At 51.8% G+C, this 23,094-nt stretch overlaps 1 protein-coding gene across 1 annotated transcript in view; it reads left to right on the top strand.

The window, feature by feature from the left end:
- Window positions 1-23,094, top strand: part of ATP13A2 (ATPase cation transporting 13A2) — a 67,450-nt gene that overhangs the window by 17,277 nt on the left and 27,079 nt on the right. Inside the window, exons 2-12 of the mRNA XM_065421129.1 lie at window positions 3,827-3,897; window positions 5,838-6,005; window positions 7,122-7,180; window positions 8,489-8,600; window positions 8,687-8,766; window positions 13,207-13,284; window positions 14,928-14,997; window positions 16,844-16,978; window positions 18,091-18,157; window positions 21,009-21,140; window positions 22,205-22,372. Coding sequence (XP_065277201.1) covers window positions 3,827-3,897; window positions 5,838-6,005; window positions 7,122-7,180; window positions 8,489-8,600; window positions 8,687-8,766; window positions 13,207-13,284; window positions 14,928-14,997; window positions 16,844-16,978; window positions 18,091-18,157; window positions 21,009-21,140; window positions 22,205-22,372 — 1,140 coding nt within the window. The remainder of the gene's footprint in view (window positions 1-3,826; window positions 3,898-5,837; window positions 6,006-7,121; window positions 7,181-8,488; window positions 8,601-8,686; window positions 8,767-13,206; window positions 13,285-14,927; window positions 14,998-16,843; window positions 16,979-18,090; window positions 18,158-21,008; window positions 21,141-22,204; window positions 22,373-23,094) is intronic.

The following is a 23,094-nucleotide window of genomic DNA, read 5'->3' as shown; positions in this document are numbered from 1 at the left end:
TTACTGAGCAGTCTTGAGAACTGATATGGCTGTTGAATCCTTGTGGTCTGACAGGCTTGGCTTGTGTGCTGTGCTCGTCTGTCACTGGGAGTACAGGAAGGGCAGGTGCTGGGAAGCACGACGCCGTTGTAGACACTGCTTTACAGTGTTACGTAGCTAGGTACAAATGCTCTTAGTGAGGCATCTTGTTCTTGTCAGAGTTGGGGAACTGGGATCCAGCTCCTGGGTGCCCAGTCCTGCTGTGCCACTGACTTCCTCTGGGACTTTGGGCAAGTCTCTTAGGCCTTCTGTGCCTCAGTTTCTCCATCTGTAGAAACTTTCCTGCCTCATGGTGCATCTGAGGAATGACTGTAAAGCTGTATATGGGCACTAGCTGTTAATAGTGTCTTGTCTCTGTGTGTGTGTGTGTGTGTGTGTAACTGAACATACACAATATGCAGCTGTGTTTATATAATATCTTCAATGCAAACTGTATCACTAAACACTTTATAAAGTTACATGGTCACAAATCGGAGAGAGCGGGTGTAAAAAGATGTGGAGCGTAGCAGGGGACTGAAACGGTTTGGAGCGTCGCTGGAGGCAGAGATGGCAGGAGATGCAGCGGAGAAAGCTCTTGCAATGAACGCGCTGAGAACGTGAGGGCAAAGAGTTGGAGGATAGTTTTTAAAGGCCATTTTGCCTTGAACCCTGAGATGAATGGGAAGCCAGTGCTGTTTGCATGGAGCTGATGAGCTAAATGCAGTACAGAAGAGCGGAGGGGTGGACATAGCAAGCGACTGAAGGCAGGTCTGCACTACAAATTCACACACGTAATGCGTCTGGTGACGACGCTCTCAGCCAATGGGAGAGAGCTCTGCTGTCGGCTGAATAACTCCACCTCTGTGAGAGGCAGTGACTGTGTCGGCGAGAGAAGCTCGCCTGTTGACCGAGCGTTGTCTGCACCGGAGGTGAGGTCGGTCTAACGACATCACTCAGGTGTGTGGATTTTTCACACCCCTCAGCAACGTCGTTACGCTGCAGTAAGTCCGTAGTGGAGACCAGCGGTTCTCAACCAGAGCTCCGCAAGCTGGTTTCAGGGGGCAGCGGGGCCCTGAGCCCGAAGTGTGGAGCCCCGAGCCCTGGCGCCTCCAGGAGCAGAGCCATGGGGAACCCCAAGACCTAGAGCTCTCCCACCCGGGTCTAAAGCCCTAAGCCCCAGCACCTCCTAAGGAGCTAACGTCCAGAATGGAACCATGGGGCTGAAGCCCCAAGCCCCGGCGCTCCCTCCAGGTCCAAAGCCCTGAGCCCCGGTGGCTCCTGTGGGGCTGAAGCCGGGAGCGGAGCTGCGGGGAGCCGTGGGGCTCCCCCAGGGTCTAAAGTCCTGAGCCCTGGTGCCCCTGCGGGGCTGAAGCTCTGAGCTCTCTTCACCCCATGGCTGAAGTCCCAGTCCCCTGCCTGGTGGCTGAAGTCCAGAGCCCTGAGGTCCCCCCGCTCGGAGCTGAAGCCCTGAGCCCCACAGGGCTAAAGCCCCATGGGCCCCCCCACACTCGGTGGCTGAAGCCAGGAGCCCTAAGGCCCCCCCCCCACCGCTGAGCCCTGGAGTTTTTATAGTATGTTGGGGGTCGTCAGAAAGAAAAAGGTTGAGAACCTCTGGTGTAGACCAAGCTTGAGTGAGAATATTGCCTCCGCCTGTGGTTAGAGACAGCCCTTGTGCAAACAGCGTCGCTCCTGAGCATACAGAGAAAACGGATGTAGTAGAAGAGAAATCCTGGCTTAGCCGGTGGTTTCAGCTAACTAGAGCTGTTTGGAAAATGCTCTGTATTGTACACGCACGAATCTCCTTTGAAAATTTTCATGGAAGTTTTTTGGTTTCTCAACAAAAGCAGGCGTGTGTGTGTGTGTTTCCCCTTTTTCTTTTCCTCTCCCCTTTTCCCCCCATCTCAGAAAAGGGGGAGGGGGAATGAAGTTTTCATTTTTGTTTTAAAAGCAAACAGAAAATTTCAACCAAAATGTTTTTTTTTTTTTCCAAAACAGTTTTTTTTCCTTTAAGTCAAAAAATGTTTTGAATGAAAAACGTTCTTCGGTAGCTGGGTTTATGTCCGGAGGCTGGCGTCTCGCTTTTCTGAATGAATCCCACTGCTGGCCCCCATAATCATCACCATCCCTACCCCACCGAGGGCAGAGTTTAATTCCCTGATATCTGAGAAGCTCTTTGAAGATCCTTGGCTGGCAGGTGTTAGAGAAACGCTAATGATTACTTTGCTGTTGCGCTAGGTTTTAATGCCGCTGTCTGCCTCTGTGCTAATGGCCGGTTTTATATGTCGTTTCTAAAGCCAGATGAGATCTCTGTGATCGTAGCCTGACCTCCTGTAGAACTCAGTCCAGAGAGCTTCCCTGAAATAATTCCTGTTTGAACTAGGAAAGCATCCAGCCTTGATTAAAAATGTTTTAAATGCTTTGTCGTCATTGCATTTGCTTTCATTGTGTGTTTGTCTCTGTGAAAAGTCCTTGCTGAATGCCCCTGCTGCTGTAAAAGGGAGGCACCGGGAATGAGAAGCTTGACAATGAATAAAACAATAAAGGAAAGTTGCTGATGGGCAAAGCTGAGGCAGCCAGGGGAGTGGTGACTAGAGAAGTAGCTTTGAAGTGAAACACCCCTTTGGACAGGTCTTGGCAAGGCCAGGAGCCCGGCCAAACCAGCAGATCCTGCTACCTTTCCCACATAGACATGAGATCGCCTTCCTGCCCAAAGGCAGGGGTACGTGGCCTTGCAGACTTGGTGAATCTGATGCTGTGTTGCTAGTCAGGGTCAGGTGAGGAGAGCTGACCCAATGGCACAGCGATGGATTCCTGGATGGTTTCTTGCATCCCAGTGCTGATTTGTTTCGGCATCATCGGGGGTTCGATTTTCATCTCTCTGGCTTGAGGGGTTGTATTACTGCGGTGATGGGCAGCATCTGAGCTCCTGCTATGTAAATCGAATAGTAATAGTGGACTGGGTAATCTCTGGCGCTTCTCCCCTTTCAGGGTCAAAACTGCTTGGAGTAGATTTTTTTTTTTTTTGGTGGGTTTGGGGTTGGTTTTTTAAAAGATTTTATTAATTTCCCTTTTTTTTTTTTTTTTTTTTTTTAAGAAGAAGTCAGTGATTCATCTGAAGTTTCTTGCTTGTTCCTCGCTTGTTACCCGTTTGTTAATATAGCTGTGTTGCTCCAATCAAGTTGCAGGAATAGTACCATGTGGCTACAGTATGGTCAGGTGGGATTGTAGCATGTGGCCAGACTCCAGCTAGCTTTAATCTACCTGCCTCGATTAACAAGAGCAGCGACGCTGCATCGGCACTGACTTCAGCACAGGCTGGCCTTCCGAGTCCGTCCCCAGGGTCCCGGGTGGGCTTGTACAGCCCGTGCTGTCCCGGCTTCGCTGCTGTTGGTACTTGTACCAGTTAGATCAACATGTGCTACAATCCCCTTTCCAGTTGCAGTGTGGACATACCCTTAGACAACCCATCGGAGAGTGAAAACAGTCTTCAAAGCTAACAGTTCTACCCATTTGTGGGCTGTAACTATTTGGCACAGCTGTTCCCTGGGTGCTGTGACTGCTGTCTGCCTCCATGGGGAGCCCCCTTGTGGTCACCGTTCCCCTCAGTCAGACCTGGGTACGTCCCAAGACCCCTCACATGGCTGGCCCTGGAGGCACCGGCTGAGAATCGCTGCTCTAAGCCATTAGCAGGATCACCAGTGCAGCTGTCGGGATCCACCGTGTGCTGGAGCTTTTTCCAATTCTGGGGAAACGGGGAAATACGACCAACCCGTCGAGTAACCTGGTGTTCCTCTGTTTGCATTCGCAGATAGCAAGTTGCTGGGAAACCATCCACCTGTCTACGGGACGCTTCTGCAGGGCCCTGGTAAATCCTGCATGGTACGTAGGAGGATTTGGGGCGGGGAAATACAAGGACATTTGCAGAACGGATCATGACAATATGTCCATGGTTATTTGCAATGCCAAAAATGAGAGGGGGTCTTTGCAAGCGAATGGCCATCGATGGGTTCTCTGTAGGGCTCTTTCTAGAGCTAGGCGTACAACTGTCCTAGGGGAGCTGGTTTCAGGCACAGAGGAGTTAATATTTTCCACTGCATTGTGCCATGCTCAGTGAAGGACTGTGTGTGTGACATTATGATACAGGCGTTGTGAAAGGAGACATCTGATTGGCTGGTGTGCGGTTCTGATGCTGCCTCACTCTCAGGCCGCTCTGCCTGCGCTGCATCTTCAATCCGATTGACCTGATTTATCCAGCCTCTTGCCGTCGTGCCCTGTGGAACGGTGCCATAGAGGCACGTGGTCCGCCACGCTCCACTGGTGTCTTGGGTCCTCACCAGCCTGTTAGCTGAGCGGACGTGAGGCCTGATCTTATGCCCAGTGACGTCAATGGCAAGGCTCCCCTTCTTTTCAGTGGATACTGTATCTGGGCAATGGTTTCCAAAACTTGGTCCTGGGATGTCTTTGTTTCCCGCCAAAGCAGCTTTGGTCTAGTTAACCCTGTTTTCAGTCCACCAGTGCCAGGAAGCTGAGTGACTTAAGGCTTTTATCAGGAGGGGTTGGATACTTTTTTAAGTAAAACAATATCCCACTAATGATGGAGTGAGCCCACCTCTGAGCAGCACACGGCACCAGCCTCCATCGCCCACTTGTTCAATTTTCAGACCGTTACCCATGTGGTTTGTCCCAGGCCGCCCCTCAGGCTAGGAAGCAGCTCCCCGTAAACATCTGCAAAGGTTCCTCTTCCTCCCAGCCCACCGTAAAACTCTCCTTTGCTGTGATGCCAGTGCAAAATACTTCAGTTAGGCAGCTGGTGTGCAGAGCCCACTGCCTGTCATGCTGACCAATATCGTCTCGTTCTTTCCTTTTACTCCCCTGTTGGTTGAGCTGTATCTATTGTCTCTTCTACTTAAACTGTCAGCCCTTTGGAGTAGGGGCAGTCTGTGTTTGTGCAGCGCCTTGCACGGCGGGGTTCTGGTCCGTGACTGGGGTTTCTACATGCTAAGGGGGAATACAATCATATAATAATTCATCTATTTCTATTTTAAAGTCCACTGGCCTAGTGTCTCTCATCTCTACCCTGTGATAGCTAGAGCAATTGACCTCTCTCCTATAGGTGTATAATTGGAGCAAAAGGTAGGAAGGAAGATCTGATGGTGGCTCACCATCACTTCACATCTTTAAATGAAAAGTGGATTCTTGCTAAAAGATCTGCTTTAGACCAGCCGGTTGTGGGGCTGATGCAGGAATCACTGGTTGAAGTTCTCTGGCCTGGGTTGCACTGTAGGTCCGGCTAGAGCAGGGTTCTCAACCTGTTTATCGTTGTGGGCCACACATGCGGCCCACAATGTGTTATGTGGGCCGCATCCAATACTACCTGTATGGCCCTGAGGATGTCACCTGAGCCACAGCTGTGTGCTGATTGCGCCGCGGGTTGAGAACCAGTGGGCTAGAGGAACAGAATGGTCCTTCTGGCCTTGGAACCTGTGCAAATCCCCCATCGCAGGGTAAACGGGTAGAATTGAGAGTACGATGGATGTGAGTTTTTCCCCATAAACTCTAAGCAGCAAGACCCGGGGATCAATGTTACGCGTGTCCAATGAGGCCGTTGTGTGGACTTGTCAGGGGTGGTGGGACCCATTAGCAGTTCTTTAGGTGACCCTTGGAACCCAGTGGAATCTTTGAGTCCGACACGCCTGGACTGGCAGGTTATAATGTCGGCTGCTGCCCGTTGCTGCAGCCGTCTCTTGCTCGCTACCCTTGAGAGCAGTGACTCGGTCTGGACTGAGCTCTGAACTCTCCCGCCTGTGCTCTCTTCCCAGGAGGTTAGCGGTTACCAAAGCAGAACATGGCGGATCATCCTTTGCTACATGTTCTCTGTGCTGACGGCAGGAATCCTGTTGATCGTCTTTCGCTGGAAACCGAGCCTGGAGGTCCGAGCAAAGTGCAGGCCGTGCGCCCTGCGGCACGCCGACTGGATCATCATCACCGTGAGTAAATGTGGAGAGGGAGGGCGGATCTGGTGGTGATAGGGTGACCAGACGTCCTGATTTTATCGGGACTGTCCCAATATTTACTTGTTTGTCCCCTGAACATCGGTCGGGATACAAATTGTCCCGATATTTTGCCCTCCGGCGCACAGGCGGTGGAGGCTCGTGCCCCCCGCCCCGGCCCTGCCCCTCCCCCCCATTGGATCCCTCCCCAAATTCCCACCCTTGTCCCGCCCCCAGCCCCGCCCCCTCACTGCCCCATTAGATCCCTCCCCAAATCCCCGCCCTGGCCCCGCCTCTTCCCCAAGCACGCCGTATTCCTCCTCCTCCCCCCTCCCTCCCAGGCTTGCGCTAATCAGCTGTATGATGGCGCAAGTGCTGGAGGGAGGGGGAGAAGCAGGACGCGGCAGGAGGCGGAGTGGAGGTGAGCTGGGGGGGCGGGGCATGGAGCTGCTGGTGAGTGCTCAGCCCCCACCAATTTTTCCTATGCTCCGGCGGCTCTTGGTTTTGTTTTTTTTTTTTTCCCTCCATCACCGGCTCTTGGGGGTATTTTTGCTTTTGTTTTTTCCTGGCTCTTGGTTTTTTGTTTTTTGTTTTTTTGCTCCGCCGGCACACTCCTTCCCTCCCGATATTTCACGTCTCTCATCTGGTCACCCTAGGTGGTGAAGACACTGGACTGGGAGTCGAGAGATCCGGGTTCAGTTCCTGGTTCTGCCACAGACTACCTGCATGACATCTGTAATTGGGCGTGATAATACGCCTTTATTCCCACCCTCTGCCTTGCTTAATTAAATGTATAAATTCTTCAGGGCAGACGCTCTCATCCAGGGCCTAGTGCGGTAGGGTCCTGATCTCCATGGCAGCTGCAGGTGCCACTGTGATCCATGTTATCAGCCAGTTACCAGAGACTCTGCAAAGCGTAGAAGCAGAACTCCCATAGCATGAAAAGTTAGGGGGAAAACTGAGGCACGAAGAGACTGAGTGACTTGCCCAAGGTCATACAGTGATTATGTGGCAGAACAGCGACTTGAGCCCTGCACTTATTTTTCCCCAGCAAGCCCCCGAAACCCAGGGCCAGCCTTTCTCAAGCACTTGTTTTGAAATTGTGTGTTCCAGGATCGGTTCGGGCAGTGCTTCGTTACCCAGGTGCAAACTGAACAGCTCGGCGAGGGCCGGTAAGTGGGGCCAGTGGATTCACTCCTTCCTGAGTGTTTGGGTCAGTGCTCAAATGATCCCATTGTGATTTTGCCAAGAGAGTGACTGATCCCTTCGGGGCTTGCTGTGTGTTCCGCTGTGGAATGAAACACAATGAAATTGACGTGAATGGAGCTGTGCAAAACTGAATCGCTTGAAGCCATGTAGCTTTTGTTCCATTTCACACACCCAGAGTGTTGATTTGCGTTTGGGGTAAGAACAAACTCACCATCCCACTGAAACTCAATTAAATCCACTGAATATACGATTGATTATTACTCCGATCTCTGTGGAGTCCAAAAGTCACCATCTGTTTGAAAGCCAATCAGCTCGGGAAAAATTGGATTGTTTTATTTTATAGTCCTAGCAAGCACCCAGTCACGGACCAGAACTCCATTGTGCAAGGCGCTGTACAAAAATAGCTTCAGATATTAGAGCAGCCCCTGAATCCATCTGACAAGTGTTTTACAATCACATTTTCCCGCTTTTCAAGGTTTTTTGTCTTCTCTCTCCCTTGTTGCTGTGTGAAAGACCCAAACAAACAAACGAAATGGGTAATACACAAAGCAAACAAACTGGAAAATAGGTTCCCCCCCCCCCCCCCCCGCTCTGATCTTTCAGTTATAGTGATCTTGGGTATAATAAATAACAATGGTAGGTTTCAAAAAAACAAAAACCCTTTCAGACAGAAGTATGATTAAGTTGAAGGTGCCACTTTAATCACTAGATTACCTGGGTGACATAATGTTGCATCCTGCAGGGCTAACAGGAGTGAAAAGCAGTAGAATACGTTTCTAGTTACTAAAGCAGGCAGACGTGATCCTGAATATGCACAGGGTGCAGATTGGCTGCATGAGAAGCTGCCATTTCTACATAGTCATTTTTCAGAACAGAACCACACTTTACACCTGTATAGCGTTCTGCATCCCCAGAGCACTTTATAACAGCTCACGAGTTCTCACCTGTGCAGGGATTGCTCTGGGAAGCCCTATAGATCATGGATAACCGGAAAAGACCTTGGTTTTATTTCAGATTACAATTGTTCAGCTGTTTATTTCTTAGTGGAGTCAGAGCCAGATTAACTCCCCATCCCATGGATTGCCTGCATGCGTCGTTGGCGTAAGAGGCGCTGCAAGATGGGCTTGCGTGTAGTTGCGATTTGAAAGGCTCTTGGAGTTCGCCAGGGTTCCCAAAGCCCTTGCATACTGAAGCTCTGTGCTCAGAGTAGCACCTAGAGGCCTTTATTCGGGAGCAGGGCTTTTTGACCTCTCGCTCTTCTTCCTGAGAAGCCTCGAGCATCATCCTGGGGCCAGAGCCGATGATGGGAGAACCAGCGTCGCCGTTGGAGTGTTGGACGAAGATGACAGCAGAGACACCGTCCGGCTTCACAGGAAGGAGGAGGTAACGTCCTCCCTTCTGCTTCCTGTTGGGTCCTGTCCTTGGGGCCATCAGAACCTCCCCCGTCACGTGTTTCTCTCTGTGTTTAGAAAAACGTCGTGCGCTACTATCTCTTTGAAGGGTCGCGCTACGTCTGGATTGAAAGACGGCAGGCGTACTGCAAGGTCAGGTACGGCATCCATCCTCTCGGCTGGAAGAACTTTTCCCTTCTGTGCTCTACTGACTGTTGTTGTCTGTGACCCTAAGTAACTTTATTTGCACGATAGTAGCATCTGGAGACCCCAGCAGAGATCAGGGCCCGCTGTGCTGGTGCTGTAGAGACACCCCAGGTCTGTCTTCACTGCAGAGTTAACTCAGGTGAGCACACCGGGTCGAAGCACCTAGGCTATCCTAGCTTGGGTGTGAGCAGCCAGATGGCAAAGCCCTGCCCGTCCTCACAAGTGTTACGCTCATGCATGTTTGTTGCTGGGACTTCTGGGGGCACACTCTGTCCCTGGTGCTTTTTGCTGTAGTGAGCTGAGCCGCTCTACAATTCTTTCCCAGTGAATTGTGGGAGAACTTGTCTGTCCTTGTGGGCACCCGGGGAATGGTGGGAAGGCACTGGAGGACTGTCAGCGCTCGAGGGATGCAGCCGGTGTTGTCACTGCAAAGCGAGCAGGCTACCTGCCCACATGGAAAGTGGCTCTTGATTTCTAATCCACGCCCCCAGCCAGGCCCACTAGCCTGGGACGAAAGCACCACCAAACTCGGGTGAGAGGGTTTTGTGTGTGGATGGGAGAGAGGCTGGGGGCAACAACTCAGTAAGAGCCCAAGTTAGCTCTGCAGTGAAGACCGACCTGCCCCCACCCCCAAGGAGCTTACAGGCTGAAGCCCTGATTCTGGAAAACATCCCCAGTCAGGACAACATCTAAGCCACTGGTGGGCAACCTACCGGCCCATCAGGGTAATCTGATTGTGGGCCACAAGACATTTTGCTGACGTTGACCGTCCGGAGGCTCGCCCCCCCCCCCCCCCCCCCCCCCCCCCCCCCCCCGCAGCTCCCAGTGGCCGCGGTTCGCCGTTCCCGGTCAATGAGAGCCGCAGGAGGCGGCAGGCCACAGAGACGTACTGGCCGCAGCTCCCATTGGCCAGGAACAGCCTGGATGGGGCTAAACTGACTTGCTCAATATGGGGTATGAACTCATCTTCTCCATCTCCTCACCTGGTTTGGTGATGCCACTGGGCAAATAAACTGTTGTTGACAATGGGCGTTAAGAGCAGGTCTCCCGTACCAAGGTGGGAAACGGTTTAGCAGCAAGTACCATTAGGATCAAGTTTTCTTCATTGTCCATTGCAGAAAGTGTCCCAGAGACTAGAGGTGACCAGTGCACCCCACCCCGCGTGTCTGTTTGTAAGACAAAGGAGGCTGGGGACTTCTAATAACAGCAGATCACTTTTCGTAGTGTAGATTCACCCTTAGCAAATGTCTTGTGGGTGCCGCTGTCCTTACTTAGGTCCATCCATTTAGTGGCAGAGGGTTCAGAGGAGAGGTGTGATTTGGTTTAGTCTAACGGCGATTGACTCTAGATTGTAATCTCCCTAGAGAAGGAATGATGGTATTTTCCCTCCTATCTGTTTCCATGGGGTTCTGATCCTGGATTGAGGTCTAAAGTGGTTATAAAGGGGGGGAGGGATAGCTCAGTGGTTTGAGCATTGGCCTGCTAAACCCAGGGTTGTGAGTTCAATACTTGAGGGGGCCATTTAGGGATCTGGGGCAAAAATCTGTCTGGGGATTGGTCCTCTTTGAGCAGGGGGTTGGACTAGATGACCTCCTGAGGTCCCTTCCAACCCTGAGATTCTATGATTCTATGATAGGTGAAACCAAACCAAGCCTACCGGAGCCGTGCCTAGGCAGAAAGAAAGCGAAGTGGCTTCTTGCATGCAGCTCTGCAATTCTGTGTGCTTATGTAACAGGAAGCCCTTATCGGGAGTATAGGGATTCGTCCTGGTCCAGCCCCCAGAACCAGGCCGCAAATCTGTAGAGCGTTCACGCTGCCATCTCAGATGTTGAGGCTCCCAGCTGGAGCGTGGAGAAGGAAATACATGTGGAGGGATAATTCTTGTTGACTCAAAGCTTTGTTTCCCCCCTTTGTGTCACGTATATTGAACTCGAAGCGGAGTTCTTCTCCGGACAGTAATGCCAACAAACTTGGCTGGCCTGTGCAATGCAGGAGGTCAGACTAGCTGATCGAATAGTTCCTTCTGGCCTTAAAAATCTTTAAGCTGTACTTTGGTTTGTTTGAAGTCCAAACATTTTGAAGCTATCGGACCGTGAAATAAGTCTCTGATGTAACCCCTGAGGCCAGGAGGTGAATGTTCTGGATCTGGGCACAGAAAAGCACATTGCTCCACCTCTCGGGGAGGCTTTCTGACTGATCCCCTGTTGGCACTTTTCGTGGTGTGAACTTTCAGAATACTTTTTTCCCAAGCTCACGTGGGTAGGGCTTCTATAGAGGCTGTTGTGCCCACAGATCAGTTGTGACAACACACCGATCACCCCTTCGCCCTTGTGATTCGAGGTTTCTCGTGATACTTCCTGACGATGAGATGAAAATCCTGAGCCAAGGGGTGCTATTAAAAAAAAAAAAAAATTCTTAATCTGGTTAAAATGATCAGAGAAAAATGAAACCATTTAGTTTTGCTAGACAGAATTTGTGAGCAGCCAAGCAGTACTATTTCTGTGTGAATGCTGGGTTCTGGTTTATTTTCTTACCGTAATAGAGTCTGTGTCGTCAATTGTGATTGTAGTTAGGTTTTATTGTTCTAGGTTCTTGATTGTACCTTCTGTAGTTAAGAATGGAAAATAATCCAGAGAAAAGTAGCGTAGCCCAGCGAAGAGATCACTAGACTGAGACCAAGGAGCCCTGGGTTCTATTCCTTCCTCTGCCACTGGCCTGCTGGGTGACCTTGGGCAAATCACCTCTTTGTGCCTCAGTTTCCCCATCTGTAAAATGGGGTAGTGATTCTGACCTACTTTGTGCAAAATATATAAATATCTTCAAGCAGAATCTGAGCATGGAAAATATCAGCCCCAAAGGTGAATGTTTCAGAAAAAAGTTGAAAATTTGATCAAAAGTCAAACTTTAGTGATCAGAACTTCAAAAATATTTGGAACATGGCACGACCATAGTCCTTTTGGGGTTATTGTCCTTGCTTGGTTTGGGGGCTGGGACAGAGGATTGGCTGCGATTTAGCACTGTTGCAGCCATGTGACAATTTGAGACTGCACGGTAGACCGTTCTTTTTAATCAATAGGTGCGCACTAAGAAAGATGTGTTCTTGTGCATTTATCTGAGTATATGCCTCGTGATTCAACAGCCTAGAAATTCTGGTAGCACTCCTCCGATATCTGTTTAAAAAACAAAAAGCCACACCCACCACTGTGGAAATTAAATGCAAAAAGCTACAGTGAATGCAACACGAAGATTGAGGTGGGGGTTCACAACTTCTTCAGGGTAATGGTTCTTCAGAAGACCTTTTCATTTGGTTACACGGCACATCTGTAGTGTTGGTTTGGGTGGCCTTTTTTAAAACTCCTTTTTCCTGTGTTGAATTAATGTTTTCCTCTCTCCAAATACATGCTATAAAATATGCAGCAAGCGCACAGTGCCAGAATTAATGTTGCCAGAGCTGCCTTAGGCCAGATTGTGAGCTTTCTACTCCAATCGGTGAACAGTTTCTTGATTTCTTACTGCTTGACCTTGTAACCGTAATGATGCACTTATGTTAGCGTTTAGCATTAGAGCTTTAATTCAGCTATATTTACCGGTTCGTCTGCTCTGTCAGATCAATTGATCTGAAAATGTATTATTTCAGTTATTGTACTGTTGAGATCTGCAGGTACTGACAAATGTTGAAGCTCAGTAAGAATCCGGGGGGGGGGGGGGGGGTGTGCGTGCGCTGCATAGGTCTATAACGTAGAAATGTAGGGCTGAAAAGGACCCCGAGCGGCTGTCTAGTCCAGACCCACCCCCCCAAGCCAGGACCAAGTATACTTAGACCATCCCTGAGAGGTGTTTGTCTAACCTGTTCTTTAAAATCTCCGGTGATGGGGATTCTACAGCCTCCCTTGAAAGCCTCTTCCAGAGCTTAACTATCCTTAGAGTTGAAAAGTTTTCCCCAATATCTAACCTAAATCCTCCCTTGCTGCAGATTAAGCCCATTACTTCTTGTCCTACCTTCAGTGGACATGGAGAACAGTTGGTCACCATCTTCTTTGTAACAGCCTGGACATATTTGAAGACTGTTCTCAGGTTCCCCTTCAGTCTTCTTGTAGATCTCATTGTAGGAGGCTAACAGTTACAACCATCTTTGCACAACTGATTGGTATGTAATGGCACCAGCTTAGTAGTGTTTGGATGGTTATTAAAACTAAGGGACAGGTTTACATGTTGGGCTCTTTCTTTTAAAATGAACCCTACCCCTCATAATGAAGGATGCTTGAGATAATATCCACATGCCCCTGAGTGCTGGTCGCCTTCGCTTCTATCCACGTACCCTCACCTGGATTTGGCTATTACTGGCCGTGTGTAAATCCAGGTGTCTTCTTTTTGGTGCATATATTTTTCAGTGTCTTAGATGACGGCTGGACCTGTGCAGACATCCATCTCTCCCGGTCAGGCCTCAGCCAGCAAGACCACAGCACCAGGCAAGTACGCCATGGCTTTGTTAATGATTGGGGATGGGTCTGGCTGCAGATTGGGCTGTTTCAGGGAGGGGCGAAGCTGGTTTGGACAAGCAAACGTAAAAAGCTTGGCGTGTAGTTAACCTGTGGGACGGGGAGCAGAGCGGTCTCAGATCAGTGCAGGATTTTAATCCCTCCATGCCAACAGTCTGTGCCTTGTGCATTGTGGCTTGCTTCGGCCTTCCTAAAGTCAAATGCAAAGCACGTGAATTTGGAACCTGGCTGATCAGCTCGGAAAGCCCACGCGGGTGTCAGTGCAGTGCAAGGGACAGAAAGGGAAATCTGAATATGGTCACACAAGGGCCCAGGTTTGTGCAAAGTCCCATGGACAAGTGTTCACGGCCCCTCTCAGGTCTTCTCCGAAAGATTTCACCTCCAGCAGGACGATGTCCCCAAATGCCCTGCCGGGGCTCTATCCTCCATTCACCACCTGCTGAATCACCAGCGCTAGCTTCGGAGGCTTTCCCTCCAATAGCAAACCAGGCACGACCCTATGAGATCACTGCCTGGTGCGACCACGTGCACCGTAGATCGGCTTTCGGGTGACTGATGGCACATGCGAGAACTAGCAGGTGGGCTCTGCAGTGTTTTTCTGCCGAGGCGGCACAGTTCTGAGCCGCAGCTCCTGCTATCCCAGCTTTGTGGATGCTGTCTCATGTAGACCCTGATCCTGCACCGTTAAAGTCAAGCAGGGGCTTTGTCGTTGACTTAAATGAGCACAGCATCCAGCCCTGATCCAGCTTTATTGTTACTTGTATGGTCCCCCAAAATGTGCCCAGGTACTTTAGCTGTCAATAGAAAAGCCACATTTCTTGCCCCGAAGAGCTCGCTACCTGCTACCTCGCTGTTACGACCAGCAACAAAACTTGGGTGGGGAGAAGGACGGTTATAAAAAATTAGGGGATGAGGCTATTTATGACTGTAGAGTACATGCCTTGATGACTGGCTAGCGATACAGATGTGTGTCTGGAGGGAGGGGTGGGAGATGTCTAAAATGTTCATTCAACTTTCACATAAGGGTTTGTTTTTTTTAAAAATGATGCAATAACTTGGGTGATGTGAATAAGAATTCCCTAGCTATTCTGTGGAGACCACAGTGTTAATTTCACTTGTATCCTAACCTACCCTGAGAGTGACCCCCCCCCGAGGTCAAAGGGCTAGTGACCACTCTATGTGCCCCTTTGCCCAGCCACCAATTGGCATCCATCTTAACAGCTGCCTGACTGATCTCCTGGCGCGATGTATTATGATGGCTCGGGGCCCCATTGTGCTGGTGTTCCCCAAAGATGTCAGATTCTCTTCTCACACCCAAAGAACTTATGACTTAATAACCAACTAGATGCCCTCATGAGTTTAACCAACAGTAGGAGGGGATGGGGGCCAGGGTTATAGTAAACACCAGGAGGTCGCTCAAGGCATGTGTGCACACAGCCAGCTGGTGAAGACACTTCCCTAATGGCGGTAGACCGACTCTCCTACGCTCCGCTTGAAATTTATACCGCGAGCCGGGGGTGAGGTCTGGGCAGTGTGTAGCTCATTTCACAGGCAAGTTTGAAATTCCAAGTCTTCACCTAAAACCTCTGGCTTCTGTTCTGTTTCCTGCACAGGAGAAAGGTGTATGGGCCAAACCTGATTGATGTGCCGGTCAAATCCTACCTCAGGCTGTTGGTGGACGAGGTACAAAGCGACACCATGTAACGTGGCTGTTGTCTTCTGCAGAAGGGAAGGAGCAGCTTTTCCCTACTCAGACCTGGCAGAAATAGACTCCGTGTCAGCCAGGCCTGGAGGGACCAGATGGGGCCCGTTGTGAAGCCCCTTGTTAGGGGAAAACCCTGCTAAATATGTGCTAGGGCACAGGGGCCTAGTGGTTAGGGCTCCGGACTAGCTGTTGTGAGTCCTGCGTTCTATTCCCATCTCTGGGTTGACCTTGGACGCGTTGCTTCCTGTGTCTGTCTTGTCTGGTTAGAGTCCCTGCTCCAAAGAGCTTACAAACTTCCTTACTGTGCGTTTGTCCAGCAGCCACGCAATGGAGTCCTGACCTCAGTCAGGGCCTCTAGGTGCTACTCTAATGCATTCTTCTTCCTATGTCCTTCCGCCACAATCCGAGGGTTTTCCAGCATTGGGCACGTTGATATGGCCCAGTCTGGAGCCCTGGCAAGATCTCCCTTGGTCCACGTTTCCTCCAGGAGCAGGCAGACGAACAGATGTTCTGTGGTTTGCGTTTCACCGTCTGCGAACCCAGCTGAGCACCTCCCCCTACTCTAAGACAGTGACACGTAATGTGGATTTTCAGAAAAGACCTTTGAAATACACCCGTCATTCTTCCCGTGTCTCCATTCAGTGGCTGGGCTGGGGTGGATCGGGTGAACTGTGTGGTGTTCTCACTCCCCACCCCCGCTCTTGGTTTGTAATGCATTGCCAGGTCAGGTCTTTGCTGTTTTCTTGGAAGACTGGGGAAGTCCCTTTCTGAACTCCGAAGGGGTGGGGATATTGACTCGCCAGCAGCAGGACGACGACCATTTTAGCAGATGTCGTTTGGCCAGACTTGCTGGGCGTGGGTGAGGCAGGGGAGCCAGGCCAGAGCTGGTTACGGTTAATGGCCGGCAGGCTGCAGTATCTGCCATGGACAAGGGCTGTAGCATCCCCTAGCCAGGGCCGGCTCCAGGCACCAGGCAACCAAGCTGGTGCTTGGGGCGGCACCTGGAGGGGGGCGGCGCGGCGCTCGGGCTGCCGGGGAGAGCGGGGCCACAGCCGGGCTCGCCGCCCTCCCCCCGGCGCTCTGGCCGCCCTCCCCCCCGCGCCCTCCCCCCGGCTGCCGGGGGGAGAGCCGAGCCCCCACCGGGGCTCGCCGCCCTGCCCCCGGCGCTCTGGCCGCCGGGGGGGGGGGAGAGCCGAGCCCCCGCCGGGGCTCGCCGCCCTCCTCCCAGGGCTCCGGCCGCCCTCCCCTCCGGCGCCCTGCCCCTGGCCGCCGGGGGGAGAGCGGAGCCCCCGCCGGGGCTCGCCACCCTCGCCCCGGGGCTCCAGCCGCCCTCCCCCCGGCGGGAGAGCGGAGCCCCCGCCGGGGCTCGCCGCCCTCCCCCCCCCGCGCCCTGCCCCCGGCCGCCGGGGGGAGAGCAGAGCCCCCGCCGGGGCTCGCCACCCTCGCCCCGGGGCTCCAGCCGCCCCCCCCCCCGGCTCCGCCCCCCCCCACGGGGGGGGGGGGCAGCCGGAGGCTTTTTTGCCTGGGGCGGCAAAAAAGCCAGAGCCGGCCCTGCCCCTAGCTCAGACCGGGCCACGCCCGTCAGTAGGTTGCGGGAGATTGTTTGAGCTCCTCAGGATGTGGAGCCCTGTGCGCCCCACCAGCAGGCGAAGACCCAAGGGCTGTGACATGCTCTGTCCACCAGCTTTCCCAGCACTGCCGGTAACCCCCTAATCTCCCTTGTCTTTCAACAAGCTGCCATGTACTGAGTCTGAGATGTTCTTTGTATACTGATTGCATCAGCCGCCGTGCCCTAAAGGCCCCCTGCTTTTTCTCTCTTTCCAGGTGTTGAATCCCTTCTACATCTTCCAGGTTTTCAGCATCATTTTGTGGCTCTGTGACACCTACTACTATTACGCTGCCTGCATATTCGTCATCTCTGCAATATCCATAGGGCTGTCGCTCTACGAGACTAGAAAGGTGGGTGTCGGGCCTCTTGGGAGGGGAGGGACACAGGGCTGCGTTCTGTTGTCCGCTCCGCATTGCAGGGTGACTCCGGAGATGCTGAGCGACTCCAGCTCTGTACCCGTGGAACAGAAGACCGGCCAGACTGGGTCGGACCAATGGTCCATCTAGCCCGGCAGCCTGTCTTCTGACAGCGGCCAGTGCCAGGTGCTTCGGAGGGAATGAACAGGACGGGCAATCGAGTGATCCGTCCCCTGTTGTTCGCTCCCAGCTCCTGGCAATCAGAGGCCAGGAACACCCAGAGCATAGGGCTGTGTTCCTGACCACCGTGGCTAAAAAACACTGGGAACAGTGGCTCGGGGACTAAGAGCTCTAGAGAAGTATTCCTTCCATTTGTCCCCATTCTTCCTGCAGGCTGGCAGTCTGCAGCATGTGCGCTGTTCACAAGGGCGTGGTTTGTTTGCATTCCTTGTGCAGGGGCGAGCCTTTTTCCAATAGCCTTTTCCTAGCCAGGAGGGACAGTGAGGGGTGGGATGGGCCGTCAGTTATCAGCGTGCAGCCAAATCGAGCTCTCACGTTTTCAGCCACAGCACAAGTGCATTTAAAGCGTGTGACGGCCTATTGCGTCCCCTGGCTCTTGTCCCGGCCGCACTGCCTGGAAATAACCAGGCCTAGCAATCCAAGGGTGCTTCGGGGGTTTGTATCCTCCTGGGCGCAGTGCATCTCTGCTCTGTACTGGAGGTCCTTGTGCCTTTATTGCATGAAAGAGAAAGGAGATGTTGAGGGGGGGGGGTGGTGAAAAAGGAAGAGGAGAGATGAAGGAACGAGACGAAGATGGTACAGAATAGAGTCAGATCTGGTGGATTCTCCAGCAGTGAAGTCTGGAAATCAGCACAGGGGGGCTTACTAAAAGATTCGCTCTAGCATAAGCAGAAGTTATGGGCTTGGTGCAGGCATCACAGGCCGGTGGAGGACTAGACTGTCCCTCCTGGCCTTAACATCTATGAATCCTGGGGGGGTGGGTCCCGTCATGTGGTGCCATTTCCATTCTGGACTAGCCCCTGCGAAGTGCTGGTGTCAAGCCCTCCCTGCCCTGCTAGCGGATAGCTCTGTTTGATTCCTTGCAGCAAAGCGTGACGCTGCAGAGCATGGTGAAGATGGCCATCGGCGTGAGAGTCCACCGAGCCACTGGAGGTGAGCAGCAGCAGTAGGTTGTAATTCTCCACTGCTGCCTGAAAGGCAAGGCAGACGCCACGCGCTTCTGCACCATCAGCGCCTAGGTAAATGGGCCTTTGTTGGCAGAGCTACGAGGGGGAAGATCACGCCGTGCCTGTGGTGCCATCGTCCTCGCTCTGAGCAGCCGGGTCAGTTGAGATGGCAGGGGTTGAGGGTAGCCTGGACTGGACGCTTCACAAGGGTATTTTTGCAGTTGTCAATCAACAAAAAGGCGGCTGGCTACACTCTTAGGCCCTGATCCTGGAAATGCTACCGGGCATGTATCCTTGCTCCTATGAGCGCTTCCAGTGGGAACGGTTGGAGTATTAAGATCCTTGCTCATAAGCTGAAATTCACCCATGCACGAGGTCCATGTGCCACTCCAGTCTCCCTGAAGCCTTTCAAATAAGATTCAAGTGACGCGCCAGCCTTGTGCTGGCTGCACGGCTGTGAACTTGACCCCGTCGGGCCTTGCACTCCCCCTGAGCTGACGACGTAGTGAAATCTCGCGTGTAAACTGCCAGGCTTGGTGAGGGTTAAGGCACTGTGAAAAAGTGCCATGTGTAAAGACGCTGTTAGATAGAACACACCATTTGCTCCCCCATGATTGTGGAGGCAGTGTGGTCTGGTGGCTAGAGTACAGGACTGGGACTCCGGAGACCTGGGTTCTATTCCCAGCTCTGCCACTCACCTGCTGGGTTTGTGCCTCAGTTTCCCCACCTGTAAAATGGGGGTGGTGATACTTTGTAAAGCACTTTGATTATAGAGCTTCAGCATTCCAATGAAAACAGCATTTGGCATTTTAACTTTTCCTTCCGACGGCACCAAGGCTGTGAACATTTAAGCGGGCTCCACCCACCTGAGCAGCTCCATTCATGTGAGGAAAGCCCATGCCCAGGTCTGTGGGATCAGAGCGTGTATGTTTGCAGTGCACATGGAAACGCCCTTGGCAAGGAGAAGGGGAACATATGAGTTTATCTTCATTGCCCAAAAGGAAGCAAACGGCAGAAAGTAACACCGTATAACTAGGGAAAGGAAAATCCAATTTTTGAAATGCTTTTCATTCTAGCACGCTAGGTGCTGTTGTGAGGCACTAGGGATGGTTATTATTATTTAGTATCTAGCGCTTTTCCATCAATAGATCTCAAAGTGCTTTACAAAGGAGGCCAGGATTATTATTCCCATTTCACAGATGGGGAAACTGAGGATGGGGCAGTGCAGTGAGTTGCCCAAGGTCACCCAGCAAGCTAGAGACAAAGCCAGGAATAGAAGCCAGGTCTCCTGCGTCCCAGGACAGCACTCTAGCCGCTAAGCCAGACTGCATTAGGCTTTGTAAAACCTCTAACACAACATCTAAACTTGGAACTGAGGCAGGTCGTTGCTGTCCCTTTCTAACATGAAACATGTACCTACTGTTTAAGAAATGTCGCATATGTGTTCTCTTGTAAATCAGCCCAGTTGAGCAGCTTAACCATGCTCCATTAAGCAGAATTTCTGACGACTGCCTCTCCGCTGAGCTCCAGTAAGCCACTTTATTAGTTAAAATTAAATTTTCTCAGCAGATAAAAGGCTGGCTTCTTTTTTTTCCCCTTTTCTAAGCAGCTGTTTGCCTGGGGTCTAGCACCCTGTGATCACAAGATTAAAGTTAAAAGGTTAAAAATTACATGAGACTTAAAGAACTGATTCTCTCCAGCCCCTGCTGACTTGTCTTTTTGTATCTAATCTTTGAAAGGTTCTCTCTCACACTGGCGGGGATTTAGTTTCGCTATCTACCCAACGCGGGATGGCGTCGCCTGCTGTGTGCGCCTATCAAGGCGATGCTAACGTTATATAAAATAATTGAGCAGCCCCTCGGCGCACAGATATTAAATGCACCACAGCACATCCTTTTAAGCCTTTAAAGTGGTAATTACGAACCAGTTAGCTCCAATTTCAGCCTTGATCCTAGGCAGAGCGATCCGCGTAAATTCTTTAGTGGGGATTTGGACTTTAATGCGTTAATGATTAAATGGAGGCTGATCCATTGCTTTAAAGCAGTGGTTCTCAACCAGGGGGTACGCAGAGATCTTCCAGGGGGCACGTGAACTCATCTAGATATTTGCCTAGTTTTACAACAGGCTACATGAAAAGCACAAGTGAAGTCAGTGCAAATTAAAATTTCATACAGACAATGACTTGTTTATACTGCTGTATATACTGTACACTGAAATGCAAGTACAATATTTATAGCAGTTGATTTATTTTATAATTATATGGTAAAAATGAGAAAGTCGGCAATTGTTCAGTATTATGTCTGATTTTGTCAGCAAGTTGTTTTTAAGTGAGGTGAAACTTGGGGGTACACAAGACAAATGGGACTCCTGCCAGGGGTACAGTCGTCTGGAAAGGTTGAGAGTCACTGCTTTAAAGTACCGCAGGGAAAAGTTGGAGGACCGAATCTAGAAGGGCTTATCCCCACGGTGTATGCCTGCAGTGGTATGGCCATGTTGTCTGTCAGTGAGCAGAGGAGGAAGGTACAAGACACACTCGCCCACATACACCCGAAGTGTATGTTGCTGCGGCGATATTTGCTCATGATCCATGGCCTATGTTGCGTTTCCTGGCTCCTAGTCCAAGGCCCTGGGTTCTGTTCCCTGCTCTGCTGCTGACCTGCTGCGTGATCTTGGGGGAGCCCCTTCCCTGGGCTTCGGGGTCCCCCCTCTGTTAAACGGCGGCAGTGCTATTTAACTCCTTTAGAAGCCGCTGCGAGATCGGCCGGTACCAAGCACCACATGCCTGCTTGTTACAGTGGGAGGAATCTGAGTGCGCTGTGGCTTGCCTGCCTTTGCAGAGGAGGCGGTGGTGAGCTCTCTGGACTTGGTGCCGGGTGACTGCATCAGTCTCCCCTCCGACGGGTTCGTCGTCCCCTGCGACGCCGCGCTGCTGACCGGCGAGTGCATGGTCAACGAGAGCATGCTGACAGGTGAGCAGGGGCGGGAGCGGGAGAGCGGTACGTTGTGGGAGGCAGAGATCGCCGCTTACCCAGGCCTGACTGTCCCCCTCCTGCCATTAGCCGTGCACACGCTGCTGGCGGGGGAGAGGAATCGGAGTTCAGCTGTCTGCCTGACCCTGTGTTCCCTGACGCCAGCAGGCCGGGCTGTGAGCTTCACAGCTCAGATAATAGCAGCGCAGGCTAGCCCCTGGAGTGTATACCCGGGGCCTGGGCGGGCTTGTCCAACCCATGGTGCCATGGCTTCCCTGCTGTTATTGGAGCCAGCTAGATCAAAGCTAGTTCAGGCAAGTCTACACGTGCTACGCTCACACCTCTGAGTGCGGTGTGGACGTACCCGAAGCCTCTTTTGGGATGAGAGGGGGAAGCTCTTTAGTGACCCCTTCTGGCCAGCCATTGGAACTGCAGGGACTGGCTCCACAAGGAGACTTGGTCCTGTGGTTAGGGCATGAGCCTGGGAGTGGGGAGATCTGTGTTCAATTCCTTGCTCTGCTACTGACTTCCTGCATGACCTTGAGCAAGTCACTTAGGGCCAGAAGTTTACAGGTATTTAGGCACATGAAGATGCAGGCACCTAGTTGGCCTCGGTGCCCAGCTCCCATTGATTTCAGTGCTTGATTTCAATGGGCGTTTGACACCCAGGTAGTCTGGAAGATCCCACTAGGCACTTGTCTGCATCTTTCGGCACTCAGATCCCTTAGTGTCTGTGCAATGAGGAGAACTGCCCTGCCCTGCCGCACAGGGGCACTGGGAGGATAAATCTACTTGTAAAAGATTGTGAGTTGCTCGGATACTCCAGTAATGGGCCCCAGATCAGAACACACAGCCCTCTGTGGCTGGAAGGGTGGATCCATCCAGCAAGGGGGCTTTTGAAGCATGCGTTGGGGAAACTAAGAGCGTGGATGGTGGATCCTGAAGGATTCCCTGTCTGCCCCACTCCTACGCGGAGAGAACTCAAACACTGGCTGAATATGAAGGCATGTTTGTACAAATCTGTCTGTCCATAACCTCACTCACTGGCTGATTTTCTCCTGTAGGGGAGAGCGTCCCAGTGATGAAGACGCCTTTACCCAGCGGACCCCAAGCTGCCAACATGATCTATTCCCCTGAGGAGCACAAACGGCACACGCTGTTCTGCGGGACTCAGGTCCTCCAAGCCAAATCCTACGTGGGCAAGGAGGTCCTGGCTGTGGTGACACGCACAGGTAGCTGCATCTGGAAGCAAACCCAGAGCCCCCGGTCCTTAGTTCCCAAGGCCAAGACTATAACAGGGTTCAAAAAAGAACTAGATACGTTCCTGGAGGACAGGTCCATCAATGGCTATTAGCCAAGATGGGCAGGGATGGTGTCCCTAGCCTCTGTTTGCCAGAAGTTAGGAGTGGATGACAGGGGATGTATCACTTGATGATTACCTGTTCTGTTCATTTCCTCTGAAGTACCTGGCATTGGCCACTGTCAGAAAACAGGATACAGGAGTAGATGGACCATTGGTCTGACCCAGTCTGGCCGTTCTTATGTTCAAGTATCATTCCTCCCTGCATGTGCCACATGGGGCTGGTTCTGTTTTATCCTGGCCAGATAAGAATTCTCCTTCCATCCAGATACACCTGTACTAGCAACTTCGCTGTTGGTTCAGCTCTGGTCCATTTAACAGAATGTTCTTAGAAGCCAAATTAAAGTGTATTGTCTCCTTGACTAGCCTGGCACCATGGCAGAGCCGTTCTCCTGCTGAAACCTGTAACGTTCCTAGGCTGCTGGCTACTCCTCGTTCTCTGTAGTTAGCCTGTTACCCCCTAGCGTTCTCTGCCGTGCCCTCCTTGGGGCCCTGCTGCTCTGCGGGGAGAGCCGTGTGGAGTGTAACGTGGTCACTGACCCTGCTCTCTCATGGCTCAGAGCACCCACCCAGCAGTGTGTTCCCAACGTGTTT

Source organism: Emys orbicularis, chromosome 22 (assembly GCF_028017835.1).
Source record: "Emys orbicularis isolate rEmyOrb1 chromosome 22, rEmyOrb1.hap1, whole genome shotgun sequence".
NCBI lineage: Eukaryota > Metazoa > Chordata > Testudines > Emydidae > Emys > Emys orbicularis.
The sequence above is the reverse complement of the archived record's forward strand: the minus strand, read 5'-3'. Positions and strand labels throughout refer to the sequence as shown.